At 48.2% G+C, this 26,571-nt stretch overlaps 1 protein-coding gene across 2 annotated transcripts in view; it reads right to left on the minus strand.

Annotated features, from left to right (window-relative positions):
* Positions 1–352: 352 nt before the first annotated feature.
* The window catches only part of LOC147628294 (phosphatidate cytidylyltransferase 1-like), a 96,983-nt gene continuing 70,764 nt past the window's right edge, over positions 353–26,571 (minus strand). Inside the window, exons 4-11 of one of the 2 annotated variants that reach the window (XM_086813389.1) lie at positions 14,215–14,356; positions 9,941–10,097; positions 9,770–9,817; positions 9,429–9,515; positions 1,666–1,794; positions 1,513–1,569; positions 1,128–1,211; positions 353–833 (exon numbers count right to left, since the gene is read on the minus strand). In XM_086813389.1, the coding sequence (XP_086669515.1) occupies positions 744–833; positions 1,128–1,211; positions 1,513–1,569; positions 1,666–1,794; positions 9,429–9,515; positions 9,770–9,817; positions 9,941–10,097; positions 14,215–14,356 (794 nt within the window). In that variant the 3' untranslated portion in view covers positions 353–743. Of the gene's footprint in view, positions 834–1,127; positions 1,212–1,512; positions 1,570–1,665; positions 1,795–9,404; positions 9,516–9,769; positions 9,818–9,940; positions 10,098–14,214; positions 14,357–26,571 lie in introns of both variants that reach the window. The other variant, XM_086813388.1, reaches the window with a different exon arrangement.

Genomic DNA, 26,571 nt, shown 5'->3' on the forward strand with positions numbered 1-26,571 from the left:
TTCCTTCATAGTATGTGTATAACTTCTTCTAACTTAGGTACACCCATAGTGGGCGTATAACTTCTTCTAACTTGTACACTCTACAGCTTCCACCTAGCATAGAATATACAGCTCCAGCATCCCACATTATGAGACTCTAGGCTTTTCAGTCTTCAAAACCCACCTCTGCTCCTTGGTTTACTGCCATTGACACCGTCTTGTCAGTTCAATTCTTCTATATGCACTTCACAACAGATGGAAACTTAAAATTTCTTTAAATATGTTTCATGAAGAACAGGATACAAACCCCTCGTGCATACATGCACAAGCACAAAACGCCTTGCCTTGGGTATTTTATTTAAGGAAACATGAATGTTTGAAAGCACCTTTTTCTTGGGTATTTTTATCTAAGGTAACAAAGATAAACATTCCTCTGGATTCATACAATTTTCAAGACGACCACCTGTGGATTCTTACTCAACTTCACGAGAGAATCCATGCCCTCAGCATTCATTTTGAACTCAACTTGTTTTACAAATGCCCACTATAAATGAAAAGAACTGACTGAGAATCTACACAGACTGCCTGCCTTGATTTTAAAATATAAATATGACCTTTGCCTCTTGCAACTTCACTTCTTGACAAACTTGCACAAAGAACCTTTCCTAATATGGTACAAAATAAACTTCTTGTTACAAAATCAAGAAGCCACAGATCCTAGAGTATTCAGATCTCACCAATAGAATCTATTATTATGTACATAACTAGGCCAAAGCTGTACCCCTCCTGTACAACACCTCGCCCAGCTCCTTATAAAGTTTTGCTTGTTGCTCCAGCGTTAATGTTTGCAGAATCTGTCATTCCAAGCCGCAGTTTTGAATGTTACAGAACCAGGCTGTTATGCATGTGCACAAGCAGTTACAACTAGGAAACAAGCTCTTACACTACGAGGTTTAGGTTTGCATGAAGTAAGCATCATACAATCTCCTCTAAACTAGCCACAGACAGTATGCGAGAGATGATGGTCTTATTATTCATCAGTCTGACAAACATGCACACCACCGTGTTGCCCAAGCATTCGCAACAGTGATCACACCCATCAGATGCACGAATATGTATACCTACCCTTTCAATTGGCGGAGCCTTACCTGGTCCAATATATCAGCTACAGTCGTGTTGAGGGGAGCAATGAATGACTGGTAATATATGTACGAAAAGACAGCCATTACCATCTGTCAGAACAATCAAAACACATTCAATGCAGAGGGGATGTCAACAAGGGTACAGAGCTGCCAATCAGCTGAAATCTGCTATGGTCAAGCAACGCATTAACTAAACTACAACGTAATAATTCCCAAAATATAAAAAGAAACTGATCTGAAAAGATTTTTACTAAGTATGTGCTTGTCTTGTCTAATCATCCTTTGCTATGTGAAAAAAGAAAAACATTTTTGGTGTCCAACTTTCAAAAAGAACTTCCTATAGCTTGACTCACACTACTCATACTGCCTACAAGCAATGGAGAACGTTTACCTGACAGTCCATGCGGTCTGTAATTCCTCCATGTCCAGGGATGCTATCTCCAAAGTCCTACAGTAAAAAGGTGGTTGACTTTGTAAGCTTCCGTGTAAAACTCCGAACAGACCTTATGAGAGAGAGATGTATAAATAGGGCAGCCCTACACACCTTGATTTTAAATGCACGCTTAAAACCACTGGCAAAAAATCCTCCAAATGGAGCAATGATAGATGCAAACAGCCCATATGCTAATGCATGTTTTTGCACTGGTAAAATGCTCAATTCTTGCAATGGAAACTGCAAAACACAGATTAATTAGAAGTTTGTTCAATTTACAAATACAAACCCAGCAGAGCACTTCCCAGTAAGACAACAACCAAAGAGCATTTAGCAAACAGAAAGAAGACCAAAGGTTTAACTTGTTTGTGATTCAGGCTAGAACTGAACTGTCTTATGATTTGTCAGCTACTCAATTGCAGAAACTGTACTCTGTAAGCAGTTGCTAAGCTAGCTATCTTCAAGAACTCCTACACAACTGTGGAGTGGTTTACATGAGTGATCTAGAAATAAAAATTTCGCCTCGTGCCCGCTCGCTGAAGCTCCCCGCCTCACCCTGCTCTGCGCACCCTCGCCCCCCCCCCCCTCCTCGCTCCTGTTTTTCCTTCCGCCCCCCGCTTGCTTCCCTCTGCTCGCCGCTGCGCCCCCCCTCTCCTTCCTCGCTGCTGCGCCGCCCCCCCCTCCTTCCTCGCCGCTGCGCCCCCCTCTTCGCCATTTCGCCACCCCCCCCCCGCTGCCGCCTGTTCGTCATCCCCCCCCCCCGCTGCCGCCTGGTCGCCCCCCCGCCTGCTCTCGCCGCCTCCATTCAGCAGCGCCCCGCCTCCCTCCTTCTCGCGTTGTCGCCGCCCCCCCCCCCCTCTGGGCCTCTCCTCTTTTCGCCGCCCCCCCTTCCCTCCTTTGTCGTGCTGCTCTTCACCCCTTGGGGGTTTTTGTTTTTTTCTCCTCTTCGTCTTCCGTCCTTCCGCCTCTTGGTGTGCAGCCCGCTTCTTGCAGGTTTTCCGCTTTCGCCTCGCCTTCGCTTGAGCTTCAGACTCTGATGGAGACTCCTCCCGCCTCGTCTCAGAGGGACTCTTCCGCAGCCCCCTCGCCCGCCACCGAGGTCCTCCCCATCAGGCTTTCTCTTTCGCCGGAAGAGGAAGCGAGCCTCACCGCAGAGGTGGAACGCCTTCAGGCTCACTCCACCATCTGCCGTATAGTCGGCACTCGCCCCAGCAGAGGGGAGATCAGGGATCTACTTCAGGCTCGCCTTCTTGCAGATGTGGGCAAGATCCTTGATGTACAGCTCTTGGGCCGGGGACATTATCAGATCGAGTTCGAGGCCGCCCAGAGCGTTGCCAAGGTCCTTGCCATGAGTCCTCTGGATATCAGGGGTGCTCGGGCTTTCTTCAGGCCTTGGCAGCATGGATTTGACCCAGCTGCGGCGGAGCAGGGAGAGCGCCTCTTCCATATTACAGTTTGTTTCCCTGGTCTCCGCCGGGAGTATCTTCCGCTCCTCTCCAGGCTCGGAGCACTGGTGGGCTCGGTTCTTGAGACGGGCCCCTCAGCAGCTTCAGTGGTGGCCAGAGCAGCTGGGCTACCTTCGGTCAGAGTGTTAGTATCTGACATCTCCTCCCTTCCTAAGGTCATTCAGCTACCTAGGATAGGGGGGGGGGTGGATAGATCAGAGAGTGGAGTTCTCGGGGCTCCCGAACCAGTGCTTCATTTGCAGGCAGGTCGGTCATTTGGCCAAGGCCTGCCCTCGCAGGAGACCTCGGCCCTCACCACAGCAGCAGGCCACGGATGGCCCGCCCACAGATTCGGCTCGGCAGGCTGCCTCAGGGACACCTGCTCAGGCCACAGAGACCTCGGAGTGGCAGCCTGGACAGGGGCGCCGTCGAGGGAGACAGCCACAGCAGCACGCCCAGGTACCGCTGCAGCAGCAGCCATAGTCTCAGCCTCACTGGGTTCCCGTGAGGAACAGATTTGCTCCCCTTCAGGAGGAGACCCCTGCAGCGACCGAGGACCAGGAGATGCCAGCTCCCCCTCCTTCACCTCCCCCACACCCATCCCCTCCCACCGCCTCGCTTCCACCATCGCCTCCTCCCGCCCCCGCTCCGGTCTCGGCAGCGGCTCCCTCTCCTCCTCCCTCGCCTCCCCCTCCTCCCCCTCCGCCCGCCTCGCCTTCCCGGGAGGTCCTGGCAGCTCCCTGGCGCTCACCTGCAGTCCGGAGGGCGCTGAGCACTGACCTCGCTCGAGCATCACAGAGGAGACCTATGCCGATTAGGGCCTCACGGATTTCATCTATTCGTAGTCGGCTGAGTCGCCTCGGCATTCGACAGCGCCGCTCGGCGGCGTTTGATTATACCTTCACACGGCTTTTTGGAGCAGAGGGCCCCCATGAGCCAGCACCCATCCGAGTGCATGTAGTGATACCTCCGGCCCGCGGGGAGGAGGCACTAGACTCAGCAGTGGCCTTCTCGTTCCCTCTATGTGGACCTTGTGACCGGGAGTGGACTCTAGAGCTCGCTCTCAGCACGTTGAAGACTCAGGCAGTTGAGTTTTCTCATCACATGAGCGATTTGGAGGTTACAGATGTGCTAGGCCGACTTTGGGAGTTGGCTCATTTTGTCTTGGATCCCGGGGGTGTGGATACATCCGGGATTCGGCATTTGGTCGTGCGCATAGTTGCAGATTTGGCGCGCGACCCAGGATATGTGAGCATTCACGAGGTTACTATGTCAGAGCAGGAGGCAGTCGCCATGGGTCACAGCCACTGGCGCCTGATCCGGGATTCTTGCAGTACACCGGGTGGGCAGACTCGCAGCCGTTCGGATGGGGACTACTCTCCATCCAAGCCGCTTGCGAAGGCCCGCCGTACGGCTGAGACAGCATCCACCTCAGTAGGACATCCATGAGGATCATCTCATGGAATGTACAGGGCCTTGGCGGAGCACACTTTATACGCTATCGAGGCTGCTTGAGGCAGGAGCTACAGAGATGTCTGGTTGGTGGCAGCATTGACATTCTGATGATGCAGGAGCACCACTTGGGTGAGAGCAGGATCCGGAGATATGGTTCGGTGATGCCTGGTAGATGGGACACTTTCTGGTCTGCAGGGTTTGGTCCGTTGGGTGGACAGGGAGGAGTATGCATGGTTATTGCAGATGCATGGCGGCAGGCCATTGTGGACCGAGGGATCATTGTGCCTGGTAGAGCACAGTATGTCATTCTGAGGATGCATGATGAGCTATTGGGTGTGCTCAACATCTATGCGCCCAATCATGCTAGTGCCAGAGCAGAGTTCTGGACTCAGGTTACAGATGCATTGCCAGAGGCCGCACATTGGTGTGTTGGGGGAGACTTCAACATGCTTGAGGACCCGGCAGATAGGGTGGGAGGCAGTCATGTTACAGTGCACGGCACGGAGCTTGCAGCTTGGGACCGGTTTTGTATGACACTGAGGATCACTGATGCATGGCAGCATGGGGCTTTCTCCCGGTCTCAGGACAGTCTTAGTTTCTCTCGGTCGGATCGCCGGCAGGGAGGGACTAATCTATCTCGGATTGATCGCTTTTATGTGGGCGATTGGTTGGGGGAGCGAGGGGGCTCCGTCGGCATTCTTGCTGGCACCTCATTTTCAGATCATGCGCCAGTTATACTGACTTTGGAGGAGGGGACACGGGAGCCCAGCTTGCAGTTGAGGATCCCAGAGAGGGTACTTGCAGACCCCAGTCTCGCTGAGGACATTGAGAGGATCTGGCATGATAGTCAGTGCTCTGACCAGGATGCAGCGGGCCAGTGTGCCCAGGGACTCATTGATCTTAGCTCTTTTCTACACGCTGCAGCTTTGACACGACTGGGAGAGATTCGCGAGCGGGAGCAACGGCTGAGACGCAGCCTTGCTTCGCTACAGCGCCTTCAGGAGCAGCAGCCTGCATGTGAGTGGGTGGCGTCCCAGCTGAGCCAGGCACGCCAGGAGGTTAGAGAGGCAGAGGAGCAGAGACATGAGTTTTACTATCGTCGTCAGGCCTCTCAGTGGACGCAGCTTGGTGATAGAGTGACTGGGGAGTTTTTTGAGATCACTGGACCCCGTCATGCGCGAGCAGGGGTTCGCCAGCTTGCTAGACCGGATGGATCGATAGCTACTGAGCTCGGGGAGATCAGAGCCATTGCCACTGCTTTTTATCGTGACTTGCTTTCAGCGGAGCCAGCCACTGAGGATCGAGATGTATGCAGACAGACTGTGTGGGCCCATGTGCAGAGGAGGGTCACAGACCATATGCGCACAGTTCTAGGTGCGCCTCTGTCAGAGATTGAGCTTGCCGAGGCCTTGAGGGTCCTGCCGCGACATAGTTGCCCAGGGGAGGACGGACTGACGCCGGCCTTTTTTATGCGCTATTGGGACCTTTTGGGGCCAGGCCTCCGCAGAGGCTTTCAGCATGTTTTGGACACTGGGGTGATGCCGCAGAGCTTTTCAGAGGGCTTGATCTATCTTATCCCCAAGGGGGAGGGAGTATCGGATGACATTCGGCATTGGAGGCCTATTACGATCCTCAATACTGTATACAAGGTCTTGGCAAAGGCCTTGAGTTTGAGGATCCAGCCCTTCCTGGGGGAGTTGATTCATGCTACTCAGACAGGATTTGTCAAGGAGCGCAGCATCCTTGACAACATCTTTACTTTCTGGGAGGCGACGGCCCGAGCTAGGTTTCTTGGCGAGGACTTGGTCGTGATGCTTCTCGATTTTGAGAAGGCATACAATAGAGTTGATTGGGGATTCTTAGAGGGCACTATGCTACGCCTGGGCTTTGAGCCAGGATGGATCAGAGGGGTGGCAGCTTTGTATTCCACAGCTCGCAGCCAGGTGCTGATTGCAGGAGGTCGGGGGCCGAGTTTTGAGCTGACCAGATCAGTCCGTCAGGGGTGTCCTCTCGCCCCTTTCCTTTTTCTCTTCTTTGCGGAGGCTATGAGTATGTATTTGACGGCAGAGGAGGTTGGTTTGAGAGGACTTCAGCTCCCAGTCCGGGGGGAGGATTTGCTTGATGCTGAGTTTGCAGACGACACGGGCTTATTTTTGCATGGCCAAGAGGCCAATCTTATTCGGGCAAAGCAGTCGCTCCAGGTTTTTAGTGCAGCTTCGGGAGCATTGATCAATTGGCGCAAGACAGTGGCCTTTTGGATCAGTAGTGCTCCCACTCCGGCATGGAGTCCGGACCCCGGTTTTAGATGGATTCCTCCCGGCACAGCAGTGCGGTATTTGGGATGCCAGATTGGCCTCGATTTGTCACCTGAGCAGCAGATTGCCCCGCTTCTTCTGAGCATTCGGAAGAAGCTATTGTATTGGAGTACAGCTCGACTATCCTTGGCTGGGAGGGTGGTGGTGGCAAATCAGGTGCTGTTAGCGACTATGTGGTACATTACGTCTTGCTGGATTTTTTCGAGCTCTTGCATCAGCCAGGTACAGAGGCTGATCAGGAACTTTCTGTGGTCTGGGCGGGACGGTCAGCCAGCTCGGGCAAAGGTTGCATGGGCAGTTATTACACTCCCGCTGGCTCAGGGCGGTTTGGGCATTATAGATCCAGTCGATCAGAGTAGAGCCTTATTGGGGAAGCTTATTGTTCGGGGGTTGCTTCCAGGCGCTGAGCCTTGGAAAGAGCTCCTCTTGCAGCGATTGCAGGCCCGGGCGCCTCCTGCAGGGGGTACTTGGGCACCAGAGATTCGCTGGATATTCATAGAGATGAGGAGGACAGGCCTCAGTAGAGGATGGGAGGACAGATTTGCTTTGAGTATCCTGAGAGCTTGGGAGCTGCTGAGACCGGGGCTCTCTCAGCGGCCTCCGTCTTGTGTTGAGGAGCGGGCCAGGCAGCCGCTCATCTGGAGCCCAGCGGTTCGTACAGAGCAGGGTCATATGCTGGGTTCTCGGCCTCGTCTAGCCTGGGGACCTTTAGCGGCAGGCCCAGCTCGTAGTTTTGGAGACTGGCAGGCTTTCTGCAGTCTACCAGAGGAGACCCAGGTGGAGAGGCTGAGTCACTTCAGAGGGGGGTTGATTATGAGGGATGATATTCAGGAGGCACTTTCAGAGGAGTGGTTCACACCTCTCGAGCCAGTGGCCCCACGGTGGATGGGTGCCTTCACACAGTTGGAGATCCTGATTGCTGTCAGAGCTAGCACTGAGGATGGCAGATGCCTCTATTATGAGATTCAGGATGAGGGCCGACTCCAGAGAGTGGAGGTGGAGTCGCCTTTGGTTGCAGAGTGCACCTTTCAGAGGATTCGGGTAGTGGCTGCCGCTTCTCGGAAGTGGCATATTGACCCCGACCCTGCTGACGTGCTCCCGGATTGGCGTATATGGGCATATGCAGCGCGCCCCTTGGCCCGGCTACAGTGGGACCCCGGAGAGTACGAGTGGCATGATCCTTATGCATCCCTTGAGGCCACAGAGATCACATTTTTCCAGTATACTGTTCGGCTGGGACGGCATATTTTGACGGCGAGGAGGACGGTTTCTCCAGCAGCAGCGGGGCATTGGCGATTGCAGGGACTATCACAGGAGTTCTTGGAGGATTTCTGGGCTCGACTCTGGGCTAGTCGACAGGCCCGCAGGATCTCGGCTTTTCAGTGGCTGGTCGCCCACAGGGGCTCAGCAGTTGGCACTTGGCTTGTTTATAGCGGTCTTCCGGCGGCCTGCGTCCGATGCGGCCACCCTATGGAGACACAGAGACATTGCCTTTGGGACTGCCCTCAAGCACAGCAGATTTGGCTGCGGATGCTGCGTATTCTAGCCCCCCTCTCTCCAGAGGGTATGTTTACGTGGGGTGCCGCTGCTTGGTCGACTTCGTCAGGGCCTGCTATGGGCTATGAGATGGAGCAGGGCAGTCAGGCCATCAGATTTATTAGGGGCCAGCCTCGCCTGGTTCCGGCACCGGATTTCTCGTCCGACAGCTGGACACAGGAGAGGGATTTACGATGGGAGCTCCTCAGCAGCCTCACCATCTGGTTCACCTGGAGGGCCCGGTGCTTCACGGCCTTTGAGGGGAGATTAGAGCCACCAGCAGAGACTGTTCGGGGGATTTGGCAGGAGTTGATCCACACCCTGCGAGGACAGTACGACCGCATCCGGGGAGACTCGGATGAGGCGATTTTACGGCGCCAGGCCTTTCATACCACTTGGCGCTGCGGCCCGTTCTACACCCTACACACGGGATCCCCCCGTTGGCACTACAGGCCACCTGTTTGGCTCTTCCCCCCCCCCCATTGTATGATTTAGCCGCTCAGTCCTTTAGACTGATGCTTGTATTTTGCAGCACCTAGGGAGAGTCTCCCGGGCTGCCATGATGTATTCACTGCTCTTCTCTCTGTTAGGAGCAGGAGAGATCTCTTTTGTAGCCCTACGGGTGTTTTTTTTACATAACTAATGAAAGGATCTTTTCTCGGGAAAAAAAAAAAAAAAAAATTCGCCTCGTAAACATTCCATGAATTCAGCAACATTATAAAACCCTACAAGTTGTGCAAAGGATCAAGGACACGGACTGAGACATGCAAACTAACAGCATTGAGGTTTATGCTTCAGAAGGGTTCGCTATCACAGGAGGAAATGAAGCATTTAAGTAGGAGCAAATGATTACAAGTTGTGTAAGATCATTCAAGTTGAAAAAAGACATTATACACGAAAAACAGCTTTACCACCGTAGACAACTCTCTTTTGCATGCTTCTCGTTTTTTCCATCTACCACGGAAAGTATTTTATCTTTAATATGCGTTGGCCATAAATTATGCTCGGACATTGTACTTTTTGGGTCTCAGGAGCCCATTTACATTTGTCAGACCTCTCTCTCTCTCTCTCTCTCTCTCTCTCTCTCTCTCGGACTCACGCTCGGTGATAATTTGGACCTCACCCATGAAGGTGCCCAACTTTCTAGAGTATAATGTCTTGGCTTGAACAGAGGACCAGGGTCACAATGTAAAGGGCCTGTCGATAAATCCTGCAATAACAAGCCCAATCAGCTGCTGTATGCGATAAAGCACAAGGTGCATAATTGATTACCAGCTCCATCTGAAACTGGAAGAATGCCAAGACAAACAAGCAGCCCAATAGTACCACAGAATGAACAAAAAAAACTTGCATGTTCACTCCACTTCATACATTGTTTTGTGAAATATATCATCTATAACTCTTAGCAAATTCTTTAAGGAAATGATTGGGTTGATTATGTGAATTCCCGTGCTCTCTTCATACCGTTCGAGGACATGTCAGCCACAAAGACTGCCCCATCCAGTTGGCTAGCTGCAGCACAGATCCAGGATTAGCATACAAGTTGAGATATGATAAATGAAAAACCCTTCAACCACAACATTGAAAAAGAAAAAAAAAACTCCAGCTTCAAATTTAACAACAGATGAGACCAACCAAGAAAGCAGAGATCACTGTGGCTACTGATGCTCCAATAAAACCTTCCCATGTCTTCTTGGGTGACAGTTTGATAAGAGGTGTACGACCAAAAAAGAACCCAAATATATATGCAGCAATGTCATTGATGACAATCAAGGATGCTGGCAATAAAAACCTGCAAGACAAACAAAACAAAAAACTTCATAAGCTTGGAATGTATCCAACCTTACAATTTGAGAGAATACTTGCATTTCTTTGACAATATAAGAGTAGCCACTTAAACAAAAACTTAGCAAGTTATGAATTGAATCAAACAAATTAGATGTGTGTGTGTGTGTGTGTGGGGAGAGAGAGAGAGAGAGAGAGAGAGAGAGAGAGATGGGGGGGGACTCTCAGTTAGCCAAATAATACTTACATTCTCATCATCACCAGAGCATAAGTTGATCGGTGGGTTCAGTGCTTACTAAGAAGTACATCAAAGAGTGAAAGATAAAAGTAAATATATAAGATTCCAAAAAGAGAGGAGGGGGGGGGGAGAGAGAGAGAGAGAGAGAGAGAGAGAGAGAGAGAGAGAGAGAGAAGAATGAAAGAAAGAAAGGTTTTATTATCATCTACAAAAGACCCAGTGGGTCTATGACACCAACATGTGTTACAAAAGTTCCATGTGTAAACTCTGAGAGAGAGAGAGAGAGAGAGAGAGAGAGAGAGAGAGAGAGAGAAATGAAATGTTATATTAATGTCTTCAAAAGGCCAAAGTGACCTATGAGACCAAAGTTACAACCATGTGACATCTGATACACTGTCTGTAAAAGAAAAGAGATAGCCCCACAATACATCAGTAGGGGGGAAGCTAATGCTACTAGTCAAAATGGGGTACATGAGTACATGGATACATGAATACATGAATATGGGGGAGTACAAAAGTGACAGTGAGTACAACAGTATATGGCTAGAGTCGTAATCATCCTAGGAGCTCTAGCATGGGTCTCTGCCGGATGGCCTCGATATCTACCATAGTGAGATGCCTGGTCGGACGAGCCCGATGCCTCCCAATGATGCTCTGAATCCTCCGGTGTAGGCACCGGCTCCGATGTGAGGATCCGCGAACCCTCGGGCGTCTAGATCTGCCCAACTGGATAGCTCTCTCAACTAGAGTCCCACGGGGTGCCCACTGCTGGGCTGTCGGCTGTGTGTCCTCCCGGGTAGTCCCTCTAAAGAAGTCAGTAATCTGTCTCTCTGTGGACTCCCTGCCAGTCGGGCGTCTACTCCTGATAATGGACTCTCTGAGCCTGCGGATCTCCAGGGGATAAAAACCCAAGCATCGCTGATCACAATAGTCCATGACTCTAGCCAGTGGTCCAAATCCCTCTCTGAAAAGGCAATGGCAGCGCCCTCGAATCTCATAATATGCTGTGCAACGACAGATGTAGTGCTCCTCCGTCTCTGGCTCTATCCAACAAATCTAACAAATCCTGTCCCCTGGAGGTATGCCTCTAAATCTGCCTATCTCTATCTCTAACTGATGTGAAGAGGTGCGGATCTGCCCAATGGCGCACCTCAATCCATGAGACAGATGGGTATCCATGTAGCTCGGTCTAAGTATGTATTACCCAGCATGGTTTGTTGCAGGATGTCCCGCACTCACATTATACACCCCCCAGACAACGGATTGACACCAGTTGGGAGATTGTTGCCAGTATTACAACATGGCAGATCTGCAGAGCTAGATGCACAGAGGCTATTGAGGGTGTCCAGATTTTTGAGTCTCAATGCATTAGCACTATATGGGGTGATATCATCCATACTCTCATGGTTACTTGGGCTCATATTCAGGGGTCCTCTCGTTCCAACCAGGCAAAGCGCGTTGTATTTATGCGGGAGTGGGACCGTGGCATTTTCTTTTCATCTCGTCCCACAGGTCTTTCATGGCACCATGACACTCCTCTCACCTTACATATTGGGGTGATTCTATTCTATTCCATCTTATAGCTGTGATTGTTGTATGCCTTTTTCATACTTAATAGAAGTCTCTTTCTTGAAAAGAAAAAAATAAGTAGCCAAAGTTTGAAAAAAACTTTTAAAAACATTTGAAACGTTTCGAAGTCTCGTAAGGGTACTCATAAGGTACGAAACGCATTTTGGCAACTACGATTGAAATCAAGTTTACCAAATGTCACCTTTTTGAGGAACACAATGACATGTCTTGAAAAAGGTGTGAAGTCGTGGTGCGGTCGAGAGTACAAAGGAGTGTGTGCGCGCCTCCTTATGACAATCCTCTTCCACCATGTGATGGTCCACCAAAAGTTGCCAGCAAAAATCATTCTCAGCCCAAACTCCCTCTTGTCATCGCTAAAGATCTTTTTGTCAAGCATTTTCTGCTGATTCAAACTCAAAGCGCATCTTTAACATAGCTCATATGTGCATGTGCTCTTGTTGCTCTCTTCGCATTCCAAAGCCACTCCGTGATCAGAGATCAGGATTCTTGTGGCGGGAAGATGTTGAGGTGCGGGAGGTGGTTGGGTAAGCATCAGCATTGCCAAACTTGCTTGCATCATATTCATCATCATTTTCTTGCATATGTGCCATAGAGAAGGATTCCATCACGACAACCAGGTTCTGGAGCATCATCGTCATAAGTGATGCAAGTCTCCTCTCATGTCTCATGTTCTCTAATCTCCTCTTGCAAAGTCATAGCGGGAGGCTCGACGGTTTTCCCAGAGCACAAGTAAACCATCCACTGGGATGTGTGTGCAGCTCTTACGGAGTTTCCCCACAACTCAGACAAACCATGCACACTAGAAAGAAGAAAAAAAGGTCATCTCTGCAACCCATACAAGCCCAAAGCTTTGATATCAATGTTACATGTGGAAGCTTGAAGGAACTTTTACTTCCTAGATTGCAGAGATGACATTCACTTCAAATCTTTGATGCAAGAGAGAGAAGAACCCTGTGAAGGGTCCCCACCTGATGCTTCTTATTGTTGTAGACGAATGTGTACAAACTTGAGCTGAATCTGGGCCTGATAGACTGACCTGAATCTGTGCATTTCTCCTTGCAGAAGTTAGAACTCGCCTATGGCCTGGACTAAAGCTGCCCAAGAATGCTCTTCCTTGTTGTTTGTTTAGAGGCTGTCTTGGACTGGTTTGATGCTTGTGTTACGCTTCACTGTGGGCTGACCTAGAACATTAGGAACTCAGGAGTTGGAGCACACCATGTGCCTGCCCTGCTCTTTCCCCAGTCTCCTCTAACCCACCCCTTCTTCACCTCCTCCCCCTATCTTCTCCTTATCTCTTACAAATCTGGCTCATATCCTTCTCTACCACTTCACCCTCCCCTTCTCAGTCCTTACGAACTTAAGACAAGTAAATATGCTAAAGACCTCAAACTTCGTCAACTTTTGAGTAGCAAAAAGGTAAAATGAAGGCACCTGACTAGGTGCCCTTCATTGACCATATCCTTTTACAGAATCAAGATATTTACTTATTTTAAACCTTTACTGGATAAGCAATGATGCTCATTGTACAAGAGAAACATTTGGGGATCTCCATGGTGCCCTATCATGCTAAACAGTTTCATACTACTTGATATTGTTGATTCTTGAAATGCCTCGTCGTCATGCAAGAAAGGAGTATGGTCCCATCAAAACCCCTTTGGCCAATGGAAGTAGGACATCTTGTCACGGTCCACGCTTTCGATTGAAAGACACCAGCACCATGCCTTTCAAACCCCTAGGCACCTTGTACTACCAACCCTTACTAAAAAGGGAATTGAGCACTCCTATCAAAGATTATTCAAGACACAACCAAGAAATGGCTCAACCAATGGTCTTGGGTTTGAAGTTTTAACCCGCCCTTAATCGTTATGAAAGATAGCTTGCCGCAACCAATTTTCCCTGATAAAGTCAAACTCACAGTGTAGGTCATTAGGCAAAGAAGCTTGAGAGGCACAAAATTTGTTTTGCATAACAATTTACTGATTTAATGTTTGTTTGCATTTGACAAGCCAACTCCTTAAAGAGAAAGCCAACTCCTTAAAGAGAAAGACTGCATAAGGATTCATTTGGTAACTTCAACATAATGAAACTCAGCAAACAAAAGTTGGGTAGTTTGAAAGAGGGCGGTGTCTCTTTATCGAAAAAGAAAAGCGTAGGGATTGAAGCTCCCACTTTGATATGAAAACACTAAGCAAATGAAAGCAGGGAAATTGAAAGAAAAATATATCTATAATGAACCCTATGTATTTCACAAGGTCATAAAACTTGGATTTTATTATTTTTAAAGTGATTTCCTCACCATATTATGCCCTCGAAAATGTTTGCAACAGTGAAAGCTGATTGAGTAAAGACAACGAACAGAATCATGTGTGTCCAAGCATACTGTCCAAATTGATATTGATAATTCCCTTTCTGCAAAGTCAAAATGAACCAAACAAAACCTGCAAGACATGATCAATAAGAATCAATATATTAAAAAACAATAGTAATGTGGACAAGACAAATAAATAGAAAAGGATTTGCAAGCTTCAGTTGAACAGCTTTTTTTGGTTAAACTCAATAGGATCGTACAGCCTCATGACACTTTTTAAAATAATAGCAACTACTATTTAGACACAAGTTTTGAACCTTTAATGGCAACATCTTTTTACAGTAAAGATTCAAACCAACAACTTTTTAGACTAAAGATTCAAACCTAGAACAAACATTTTCAAGACTCCACTTTCCAGCAACAAAACAATGCTTAGTACTACTAAAACAATCAAGAAAGTAACCGAATTGAGAAGAATGAGGACAAAGGGTGACCTTGAGCTTCTTGCAAACATGCACACACAAGTAGACAAGCACACAAGAGAAATGGATGGCTAAATTTTCCTCTTTCTTCTTACTTCTCTACAACCATAACATAAAGATAAGACTACATACTATAAGAGAAAGTACTCTACTACTAAAACATAGAATGTCCATAGTGTGAACTCGACTATATGAGCCAGCGCGATAACTATAGTCTATAACATAACTCTAGTAATGAAAGTGGCTATCATACAACCTCTAAACCACTAGCGACATATCAACCATAGTCCCACCAACCATGCCAGTGGCATAAGTGCACAGATGTTATCCTAGCCATCCATATCCGCACTAGTTGAGCTCGATCACTCAACACTCCCCCTCGAGCTCCTCCATACCCTGCACTCCAAGCAAGCTTTTAAACATGTGAAGCTTCACCGTAGGAGCTACTCCATGATGCTCATGGTGGTGGGCCTCAACTGGCGAGAGGTGGTCCCCCTATGGTGGGAGATGATGGCCGTAATTTTCTTGAAGTATCGGGGTCATGGACGAGGGTGTCAAGCTCTGCAAATCTCAGTGGCTCTATCTAATCACATGTTGGGTGTTGGACTCACACACTCACACACACAAACCTGCACATTAGGGTTAGGTGCAGGGTAGAATAGCTCACACACAGAAATGAGAGAGAGAGAGAGAGAGAGAGAGAGAGAGAGAGCCAAAAGTGTGGTATCTACAAAATGCAAGTCAACCCTTGCATGTGTGCCACATCCATATAATATAGAAGTGCAAAATATTATATGTTAGAGTGTCCTTTCACACTTGATGTCCAAGGGGAAAAACCACATGGGAAAAAGTGCCCTTGGTTAAGCCCTGTTCACACATAGCACTACCATAAGTGAGCATATGCCTATCTACTGTAGCTGTAAAGACTGCCCTGTACTCAGCCTCACAAGTAGATGTAGCAACAGTGGGTTGCTTTTTACTCAACCAAGATATGCATGAATTGCCAAGAAAAAAACAATTCCCACTGGTGGATTGCCTGGTATCATAATCACCAACCCAATCTGAATCACTGTATGCATAAAGCTGCAAGCTGCCCCCCCTGGGATAGAGCAAACCAAGATCCAGGGTACCCTTAAGATAACGAAAAATGCGTCTGACTGCTTGCCAATGCTTTGTGCCTGGGCTGTGCATGAATTTGCTCAACAAAGACACCCCAAAAGATATGTCTGGCCTCGTGTTACACAAGTAAATGAGGCATCCCACTGCCTGGCTATAAATGTTGGCCTCAAAAGGTTCTCCAATATCATGCATAGTAAGCCGTACACCTGGTTCTACCGGAGTAAAAATGGGCTTACATTCATCCATGTGAAACCTTTTTAGCAAACTTTTTATGTACTTGGTTTGCTGCATAACAATGCCATCATCTGTATGCATAAACTGTATGCCGAGATAGTAGAGTAAAGGCCCCAAATCTGACATATCAAATTCAACTTTCAAATCAGCTTTGAAATCTGAAATTTGTGCTTTGCTTGTACCTGTAATGAGCATGTCATCTACATACAAGATGACTATGAGAATATCGGCATCGGTTTTCTTCACATACAATGTGCTTTCAGCTGGACTATTCTCATAACCTTGGCTGGTTAGATGAGCATGTATCTTATCATACCAAGCTCTTGGAGCTTGCTTTAACCCATACAATGCTTTGTGCAACCTGCATACTTTATGTTCCTCACCAGGAACTACAAAACCAATGGGCTGATTTACATATACTTCCTCCTGTAAATCCCCATTTAAGAATGCAGTTTTGATGTCCAATTGATGCACTTTCCATCCTTTATGGACAGCCAATGCAATCACTGATCTTATTGTGGTCATTCTCGAAGTAGGAGCAAAAGTCTCTTCATAGTCTATTCCCTTTTTCTGGGAGTAGCCTTTAGCCACAAGTCTTGCTTTGTACCTGTCAATAGTACCATCAGACTTTCTTTGGACTTTGTACACCCACTTTGTTCCAATTACATACTTGTCTTTAGGCAATTCCACAAGATCCCATGTATTGTTCTTCATGATAGAAGAAATTTCAGCTTGCATAGCTTGCAACCAATGCTCATTCTCATGTGCTTCTTCATAAGAAGAAGGCTCTTCTGAATCAAAGAGACCACCCATTGCGAATGCAGACTCCCCACGATGTACATTCAAAGCATGGCTGGAACTAGCCCTTGTTCTACCTGTGAGTGGAGCTGCAAGTTTGCTTTCTTGCTAAGTTTTCAGCAACCATCTTGGCACTGACTTGGCTGTGTCTATGGCTGTTTGCTCTTCCCTGACAAGATCTTCCACTTCTTCCATAGAAGGGGGCTGAATGGCTGGCTGTTCCACATGTTCTACATGTGGATTTTCTTGTGTAGGGGCTAGCTGATTTGAATCCCCCCTAATTGCAATGGGTAAAAGTCCATCAAACATGTCCTGTATGCCTGTATCATTGCTTTTATACAAGCTGTACATGGGCTGTTCTGAATTTTCAGCAAATACCACATCTCTACTGACAAAAATCCTTCGTGTAGTTGGATTATAAAGACGGTATCCTTTGCTTTCATTGCTGTAGCCCACAAAAATGCATTTCATTGCTTTGTCATCTAGCTTTGTTCGGAGTTGTTCTCGCACATGTGCATATGCCAAACACCCAAATGTACGCATATAATCCACTGTTGGCTTTCGGCTATACCAAGCCTCAAATGGTGTTATGGTTTTCAAAGCTTTTGTTGGACACCTGTTCAACACATGAGTTGCACACATTATAGCTTCCATCCAAAATTTGTGAGGCAACTTTTGTGCTTTCACCATGCATCTTGCCATCTCCATGAGAGATCTATTTTTCCTTTCAGCTACACCATTCTGCTGCGGTGTTTGATGCCCTTTTGAAGCATATAATCCTTGAATGCATTTGACATGTATTCTCCACCTCTATCTGAGCGGAGTGTTTGGACTTTAAATCCACACATATTTTCAGCCATTGCTACAAAGTGTTGAAAGCATGTAAACACATCTGCTTTCGCTTTCAAAGGGTAAGCCCAAGCAAACCTGGAGTAGTCATCAATGAATGTGACGAAGTAAAGATGCCACCCTATGGATGGTGTCCGCATTGGACCACATACATCACTATGTATGAGCTGTAATTTACTTTCAGCTCTAACAGCTCCATCTTTGGGGAATGGTTTTCGTTGCATCTTTCCCAAAATACACCCCTCACATACGTGTCTTGGTGGAGACTCAAGAGGCGGCATATTATCAACCATATGATGCTTCTGCAAAAGCATCAAACTTTGAAAATTTACATGCCCAAAACGAGCATGCCATAGCTCTGCATCATGCATAGCAGGAGTGTGGGCAGTGTCACCAATTGGCCGACCATTTGGTCCATTCCTAGTTTTTGCGTCTCGTTCACTTGTTGAGGCCAGGCCAGTGTCTCGTGTGAAGAGGCCAGTATTTTGCTGACATGGACGGGAGCCAGACTGGTGCCACCCGTGTGTTAGCAGGATGGTGTCGTATGGACGGGAGCCAGATCAGTGCCACCCGTGTATGACCTGGACTGTGTTCGATCCATGGGACTGTCACGCCATGGAAGAGCCAGTATTCGTGCCGTGTTTTGCCTATGGGACTGTCAGACCATAGGGAGACTCGTGCCTGGAACTGTGTCTTACCTATGGGACTGTCACTCCATAGGAAGACCAGGTTTTTATGTTTTATGTCGTGCCAGTTTTGTGCCGACAGATATTTTGTACTTGTTCCATGAACGGGAGATATATCCATGTTACTATTTGCACATGCACACATGATTTGCATGCTTGAAACTGTTTTCGCATGACATGTATTTGTGTGTTTGCCTGCTTAACGTGTTACTTACTGAGCGGGGACGCCTGCCAGTGAGTCGTGAAGTCTGCTCTGTATTCTGACGAGTTTTAGTGCATGTGAACAGGTGGTAAGTATGTTGCACATGTAGTTTTTAATATTTAATTCTAACCCTTTTGTTTTATAAGGTTAGGTGTTCACATTTATAAAGTGGGCACCCCCTTTGGGCACCCACTTTGGGGCCAAGGTGGGGAGCCCCACTTTTAAGTGAGTGTGGGGGTGGGCATGGTCACCAACCCCCACTAGTTCCCTTTCATGCATGCGTGGGAAATCTCTAGTGGTATCTTCACTTAAATTTTATTAAAAAAAAAAGGGCCCCCTTCAAGCGTAGAATCCATCGCTTCCCTCTTACGTAGAGAACCGGCGACCACCATCTCTGCGCATGTTCCTCTGAGGCGGCTGTTTACTCCACGCTGCTCCCTCTCTCCCAGGCGGCTGGCTGCAACTGCTTCTGTACCCCCTGTACTGCAGGCTGTACCTTCTGTACTGCAGGCTGTACTTTCTGTACTGCAGGCTGTGTACCTTTTGCTCTGCTGGCTGCGCTTACTACCCTACCAGGCGGCTGATGTACTGCTGCTCCTTCAGGCGGTTGCTACTGCTCTCAGACGTGGGCCATCTTCACAAGGCACTGCTGCGCATGTTTACCCCAGGCGGCTGCTGAATCTGCTGTGCATAGTCGGCTACTGTGCTGCAGCCGGCTGCCATCATCTGAAGGCTACCTGCCTCTGTGCTACTACAGTCGGCTGCCCCACCACAACTCTTCTTCATGCAGACGCCAAAGCTCTAAACCTCTGCTGGTAGCTGTGTATTCTCTCTCTCCTCCCTTGCAAGTGGATGTTTCTCTCTCACAGCAGGCGGCTGTGTCCTTTGTGGTGGTACATCCTCTCCACTGGTGTTCTACAAGGAGACTTCGCATCATCTGGGTGACTTCATCATACCACAAGTATTGGTTTTCCATCAACCAACTACAAGTAAGTGAATTTTCAGATTTGAGTAAAGCATTTTATGTTTAAATCTGAGAAGGGATTCATCCTTCTACGGCCACACCCGTTCGGTGCCGGGTTGTCCAAGCTTTGTTGGAGAACCTCGGTCCAAAGGTGCTGAGATCGGGAGAGCCAGGCGTTAGTACGAGAGCGCCTGTTTGTGCGTGGTCTCGGAACACCAGTGAGGCGCTCTCCGCGGAGTCCAGTGAAAGCACAGGACCGTAGAGATTGGACCACACTAGTGGTCGTTCTGCTTCGAGTTTTCTACATCGAAATTCGAGCCTATTTGTTTGGTACTGTTTTCATATGTACATGGACATTATCTGGTTCTCAGAACCCATGGAGCATTGTATTCATTAAATACTCCCAATAAATATATCATATATTGAGGGGGGGGTCCGCCCGTTCCGGCCCCAGTGCTGGTGTCCATCTTTCCATTTCTGTTCATTTAAATTTCAAGTTGTTTTAAGTTGTCCATTTCAAATTTGTGGTTTTAAAGTTGTGCTATTAAGCGTGTGGGTGTCCAACGGAGTCCTTCCCACTTGACGGGATCGGTTTCAGGCAGCCACTGTATTTGCATCATAAGTGCGCTTGTCATAGCTGTCCAGCTTATACAAGCCTTTGTATCGTGTTCCAGAAGTGACTATTTCATAACCCTTTGATGGGTCTTTTACCAAACACTTCCCATCTTCAAATTCAACCTTTAAACCCTGGTCGTTTATGGCTGAGACGGAGAGCAGATTTTTCTTTATCCCTGGAACATACAATACATTTTTCATACATATATTGGCACCATTGGCTGCAATCATCTGCACATGATAAAGTGCGGCCATTTGAAGCATAAACCAAGTGCTAAAATACATCTTTGCATGAAGTGATGTGGCTCAAAGCACCACTATCAAAATACCATGATGCATTCTGTCTGTCAGATGCAATGCAAGACATATCAGTGTCTGAAGCACTTGGTGTGTCACTGGTGCATGTGACCAAAAAAGTGTACTCTTCTTGGATTACATTAGCTGATTGCTGTGCTTTGTCATCAGAAGAGTCTGCTACTGCATTGCCTGCTTCTTTCCTTTTCTCTTTTGCAATCCCCTTCCTACATTCACTCATGTAGTGTCCAGACTTATGGCAGTAGTGACATTTGCCCTTATTTTTGGGCTTGTTTGCATCCCCTTTGTCAGACTTTTCACCACTAGAAGAGGGCTGTCCATGACCAACCTTGCTAGACTGTTGTCCCCCATGCCTAAAGCTCTTTGCTTTACCTTTATCCTTGGCTGTAAATGCCTTTTCTCCACCACGGTTGCTCGATAAGTTTGCTCTTGTTTGCTCTTCCTACAAGAGTAAACCCACGAGCTCTTCAAAAGTGACGGGATCAGCACCTCCTCTCATTGAGAGGTTGAGAGAGGTGTGAAAGCACAAGTAGGAAGGCGGTAAAGAATGAAGAGTGTTGGTGACCATCTGTCTGTCTGGGATAACCTCATCAATGTTGAGCAATTGTTCCTGCAAATCTTTCACTTTGGTGAGATGATCTGCCATGGAGTCACCCTCATCCATAGAAAGAAGATCCAATTGCCTCTTCAAGTAGGCAACTCTTGCCTCGTTTCGTACCTGATACATTGCTTCCAATGTGTCCCATGCAAGCTTCGATGTCTTGCAAGAACGAATGTGCGGAATAATAGTCTTTTCACTGAAAGGGCTATCAATGACATGGCCTGTGCATCTCTAGAGTCCCATCTCTTCTGCTCTTGTGTGGGAGCAGGATCTACATCAGGAGCTCTTTGAGCACCTCCCCTTTGAGGCGTGGCTGGCTGTATGGTAAGTGGGCGTGTGTCATCACCACACACGATGCCCCAAAGCCCTTTGGCTACCAGCAAATTACGGATCATGAAACTCCAGAGGGAGTAGTTAGATCCATCCAGCTTGTCCTCCTGGGTGAGCACACCAAATACATCTGTAGCATTTTGAGCCATGTCAACAAAATATATCTGCAAGCAAATGTGCACTGCCAGGCAACCAAATGTCCTGTGCAAATGTATGCCTGCAAATCAAAGCAAGTGTAAACCTGCACCAAATTATCCAATTACACCCAATGTGTATACATACGCGACAAATCGCAGTTGTAATGCCCAATTACATGCTCCAATCAGAAAATCCCCAATTTTTATGCACTCCAATTGCTTCAATGTGCATCTAATTGGCCAATTTTCACAGAAGCCCTAAATTTCTGCAAGTGAAAGAGGTTCAATTTGCTGATTTTGACCTCGATTTCGAAAACCCCTAAATTGCAATTTTCAATTTTGCCTCAAATTGAGAAATCCCCCAAATTGCACCTGCAATTTTCCTTTGAATTTGACCTGCACAAAAGTGTCTGCAAAATCTACATATTTTCACCACATGCACTGCAGTGTCTGCAAAATTGTAGGTGACCTGCACTGAAATGGCTGCAGAATTTTACGTGAGCACAATTTTGTGTAAATTTGTATGTCTACCTGTAGTACGGTCAGCTGGGAGCGTTGCTGGCCACGAGAGGCACTGGTCGGGCGTTGCTGGCCACGGGAGGCACTGGTCATGCGGAGGCGTTCGAGCAGCAGCAGGTAGACGCTTCTGTCGACGGGCAGCAGCCAGGCGAAAGTGAAGGTGGAGCGCACACAGGCGGAAGTGAAGGTGGAGCGCACACGTTGACGGGCAGGTGAATGCATTGACGGTCAGGCAGCGTGGCGCAAGAGTTAGGCGGTGAGCACACGCGCGCGTTTGTCAATGGGCCAATAGGGAGGCGCAGTTCTTGGAGGGAGCCGCCAAAGCTGGAAAGTCGGCGAGGAGTTGGCGGTTGAGCGCAGGGTCGACAGTCGGGCAGGCGGAGTCGGAGGCTCGTGCGGAAGACCTAGCGGTGGAGGCGACAACCGTCTGCTGGGCGACGGCCGTGACGGATGCCGGCTCTGGGCGGTGGCGGAGCAGCAGAGGCGCCGGCTGAGAGGGGCGACGGGAGCAGTAGGGCCACCGAGGCAGGGGCGGAGGTGGTCGCCTGCGCACTACTGCTGCCGGCTGGGCTGGGCTGCGGTGGCCCACTGCATAGTAGAAGCGCTGGCGCGGCTGGGCGGCGGCGGTGAGCAGAGGAGCGAAAGTGGCGGAGCTGGGCGGCGGCGACGGCGACGGCGGCTGGGCGGCGAAAACCAGTGAACGCCCCAGAGCTCAGAATTGAACGGAATTTCGCCAGCTTTTCTGCAGATTCTCCACAGGCACTACTCTAGAGCCAACTCCCAGCTCTGATACCAAATGTTGGGTGTTGGACTCACACACTCACACACACAAACCTGCACATTAGGGTTAGGTGCAGGGTAGAATAGCTCACACACAGAAATGAGAGAGAGAGAGAGAGAGAGAGAGAGAGAGAGAGAGAGAGAGAGAGAGAGAGAGAGCCAAAAGTGTGGTATCCACAAAATGCAAGTCAATCCTTGCATGTGTGCCACATCCATATAATATAGAAGTACAAAATATTATATGTTAGAGTGTCCTTTCACACTTGATGTCCAAGGGGAAAAACCACATGGGAAAAAGTACCCTTGGTTAAGCCATGTTCACACATAGCACTACCATAAGTGAGTATATGCCTACATCACACTCCTCTTGATCCAACTCAAATAGCTTCCGCCTCGGGTTGCTATAGAGGTCTCTGCATGGGATCCGGATTGGGGGGGGGGGGGGGGGCTGCTCTAAAAGTCTCTGCCTGGAAGAAGTATGCAAGTGCCCTCTGCCTCGATCCTCTCGTTGCTATTGGCATGTGGTGTCGTAGGACTCCCTGTGTCTACGGAGCTCCAAGAGGAAAAGTCCTAGGCATCTTTGATCATGGTAGTCCATGACCCTACTAGAAGAGACAATGGAATCTCCCCCTGATCTCGTAATATATCGAGCACCTGCAGATGTAATGCTCCCGCAACCGATGGGAGGATGTGTGGATCTAGCCAATCGCACACCTCACTCCAAAAGATAGGTGTGTATCTCGGCCGTGTGATGAAGCCATCCTCTATCAAGTGAAGCATGTGGTCACTGTAGAAGCTCATCTTCAACCCCAGTGGTCGTGTGGGTGACCTCCAAGTCCTCTGAGTATCAAGCCTCATGATATCCTGCTAGATCACTCTGTTCCGCTCTGTGTGGCTGACATCATAGGTGGGGGCCTCTATACTATACTGAAATGGCGGCAAAGCGTCCACTTGCATGCCATGAAGTCCAAGACATGTAACCACCTGAGCATACCAACACTGTGTATCCCCATCCTGGGCTGGCTGTCTAGAGGACACAAAAGCTAAGCGAGGGTATCACCGTATCTGTGTAGAGGGAGGTCCCATAATCTATGTAAGACACTGACTAGAAAAGGGCCTCTATTACCATCGGTGGGACTCCCATCTCAGCTCGTACAATCTCATGTGGCACAGATAGCTTTACTCCTGATCCATGAGATCATCATCACAAGAGGTCTCTCCATATGTCCCCATCCATCATATACATCCTCAATCTCTAGGCATGCGGGCTCCTCCTCACCCTCCATTTCTGTTTCTATGAGCTCCTCCTCACCCTCCATTTCTTTGTCATTGGGTTCTTTTTTCTTCTTCTTTCTCTTGTGATATAAGCTTAGCCCCCAAATGGCAGCCCCATACTCGCCCCATATTATAGTGTAGGAGTGACCAATGTGTCAAATAGCCATAGCTTTGTTCTAGGTTCTTACTGTACATGAGCACACTTCTTCTCTAATGATCCCAAGGCTGCATACCCTCATGTCAATCTAGCCTCTGTTGCCCTCCTCATAGAGAATGCTGGACCGATAAAAGTGATTCCCAAGTACACATATGAAGTGACATACTCCACTCTCACTCCTCTGTATGTAAACTATGGGGCAGACCTACCAATTCACTCTCGTGTGGTGTTAAAGATCATAACCTTGGTCTTGCCAAGGTTCACAGTAAGGTTCCGTGCCTCACAGAAGGCCTGCAAAGCATCCAAATGTCTCTATAGCCCTTCTGGTGAATCCGAGAGAGAGAGAGAGAGAGAGAGAGAGAGAGAGAGATTAAGCGTCTACTAAAGACCCAATGGGCCTATGAGACCAAAGTGATACATGGCATATCTCATGATGGAATGGAAAATAAAACAGAAAGAAAACATAAATATAGCTATCTCACTGGGGTGATACAAAACTGTCCATGGAAACTTGTCATGGAATACTAAGAACATAGAAACATGGGAGCAACATCAGCTCCGAGTAGATGGTATAACACCCTCCAAAATGTCACGAGTATGGCCGAGAGGTCTCCCTCAGCTATGTCGCGTGGAAAGGTAGCTCGATGGCGGCGGAGCATGTCCTGGATCTGGAGCTGATGAGGTGATCGTGGCCGACGGGGGGGTCGAGGGAGTCGCGCATGCTGGAATGCAGAGGCTCGGTTCGAGGTAACTCCTCTCGGGTGGGGTAGGTCCAGAGCAGAGGGCTTTCCCCTTCAGGAGACCCTTCACCATCTGTATCTTCCAGGCTTCTAAGAATCGGTGGAACTCGAAGTGTACATTCCAACGGTTGAGCAAAAAATCAACCACTTCTTGGTTCCTCTCCTTTTTTCCACGCCCAAAATCCTTAGGTGCAAAAGAAGGAGCTACTGCTGCCAGCCCTGCATGAGTTGTTGCACCAATCACTACCCGCTGAAGTAAAATCACTTGATCCCTCATAACCTCAATATCTTCTTGAAACTCAGCCCGGAGTTTTGCCATCTAGTCCTCGAAGTAAGTTTTCTCTACCACTTCTACCTTCTCCTGCTACACCTCCATGTTTCCCCCGTGACCCCTAAGGACGATCTTCCTCATGGTTGGAAACCTCATCAATGAATTGGAGTCGCGCCGCCATCATAAAGCGAGAGATAGAAATAAAGAGGTTTGCTGCTGCAAGATACCTATATATCGGATTCTAAAAATCAGAAAAGTGGGAGAAAAACATACACTTGATGCGAGAAACTAGAGAAAAGTATGCAAAACAAGGTGACCCACCTGTGCCCCATGCATGAAAGATGAAGAACCCGCTAAGAATCCTTGCAACAGGCTTTCTTCAATCGATCTTGTCACGCATGGAGGACAAGTGGTCTATGGCCTCCCCTTTTATGGGCTTAAAAAACACCCAAGTGCTTTTCATTTTTTGTTTTTACTAGGCCCCCTTTTACTAGCTGTGCATTAAAACTAGCCCTCCCTTGCATTTTATAAAAAACAACCCAAACTTTTTTTATAACAAAAATGGCTTCAGATTTTTCAATTAAAAAATGCCCCCCTTAAATGGCTAAAGCGCCCTTTCTGCCTGACTGCAGATCGTCAACAGCTTGCCATCACCTTCTCTCTCTACCTGTCCGCCGCCCACCCTTGGCCACCAACCTGCTTTTCGACACATACCTGCTGCATGGCTCTGTACGGCCTGATCAGATCCTATATGACCTGCTTCATGGCTGCTGTGCACCAGTCTGTACCTGCACAGCTCCTTTGCGCACCTGTTGCCAGCTGCCTAACCTGCACATAACTGCTGTTTGGCTGCCAACGCTCCTGTTTACGCTCAGGTTTGTGCACAACAACAGCCCACCTCCTGCCTTGTCTGCCCCCATGCAAACTGTACATGGCTGCCTTCTATGCACACCTGGCTGCAACCAACACCTAGATGTTTGCCCTTGCTAAGCACGCACACATCATGGAAAACAAACATGAACCTGCTGCAGCACTGACATATGAGAGAGAGAGAGAGAGAGAGAGAGAGAGAGAGAGAGAACGAGGGTTTTCTTCCAAAAGAGGGATTTCCAAGACAAGTATCATCTACGCACCCATGCATATAAACCCCCCTTTCTGCCCCTTCTCTCAAAATCCACATGAACCCTATCCTGCCAGCAAAACCTAAAAAAGCACCTACACTTTGCAAATCAAAACACAAATATGGTGACTGAGACTTTTGAAAAACACGA

The sequence above is a fragment of the Cibotium barometz genome, chromosome 19, assembly GCF_041138505.1.
Source record: "Cibotium barometz isolate CiBa-2024 chromosome 19, ASM4113850v1, whole genome shotgun sequence".
In the NCBI taxonomy this organism is placed as follows: Eukaryota; Viridiplantae; Streptophyta; class Polypodiopsida; order Cyatheales; family Cibotiaceae; genus Cibotium; species Cibotium barometz.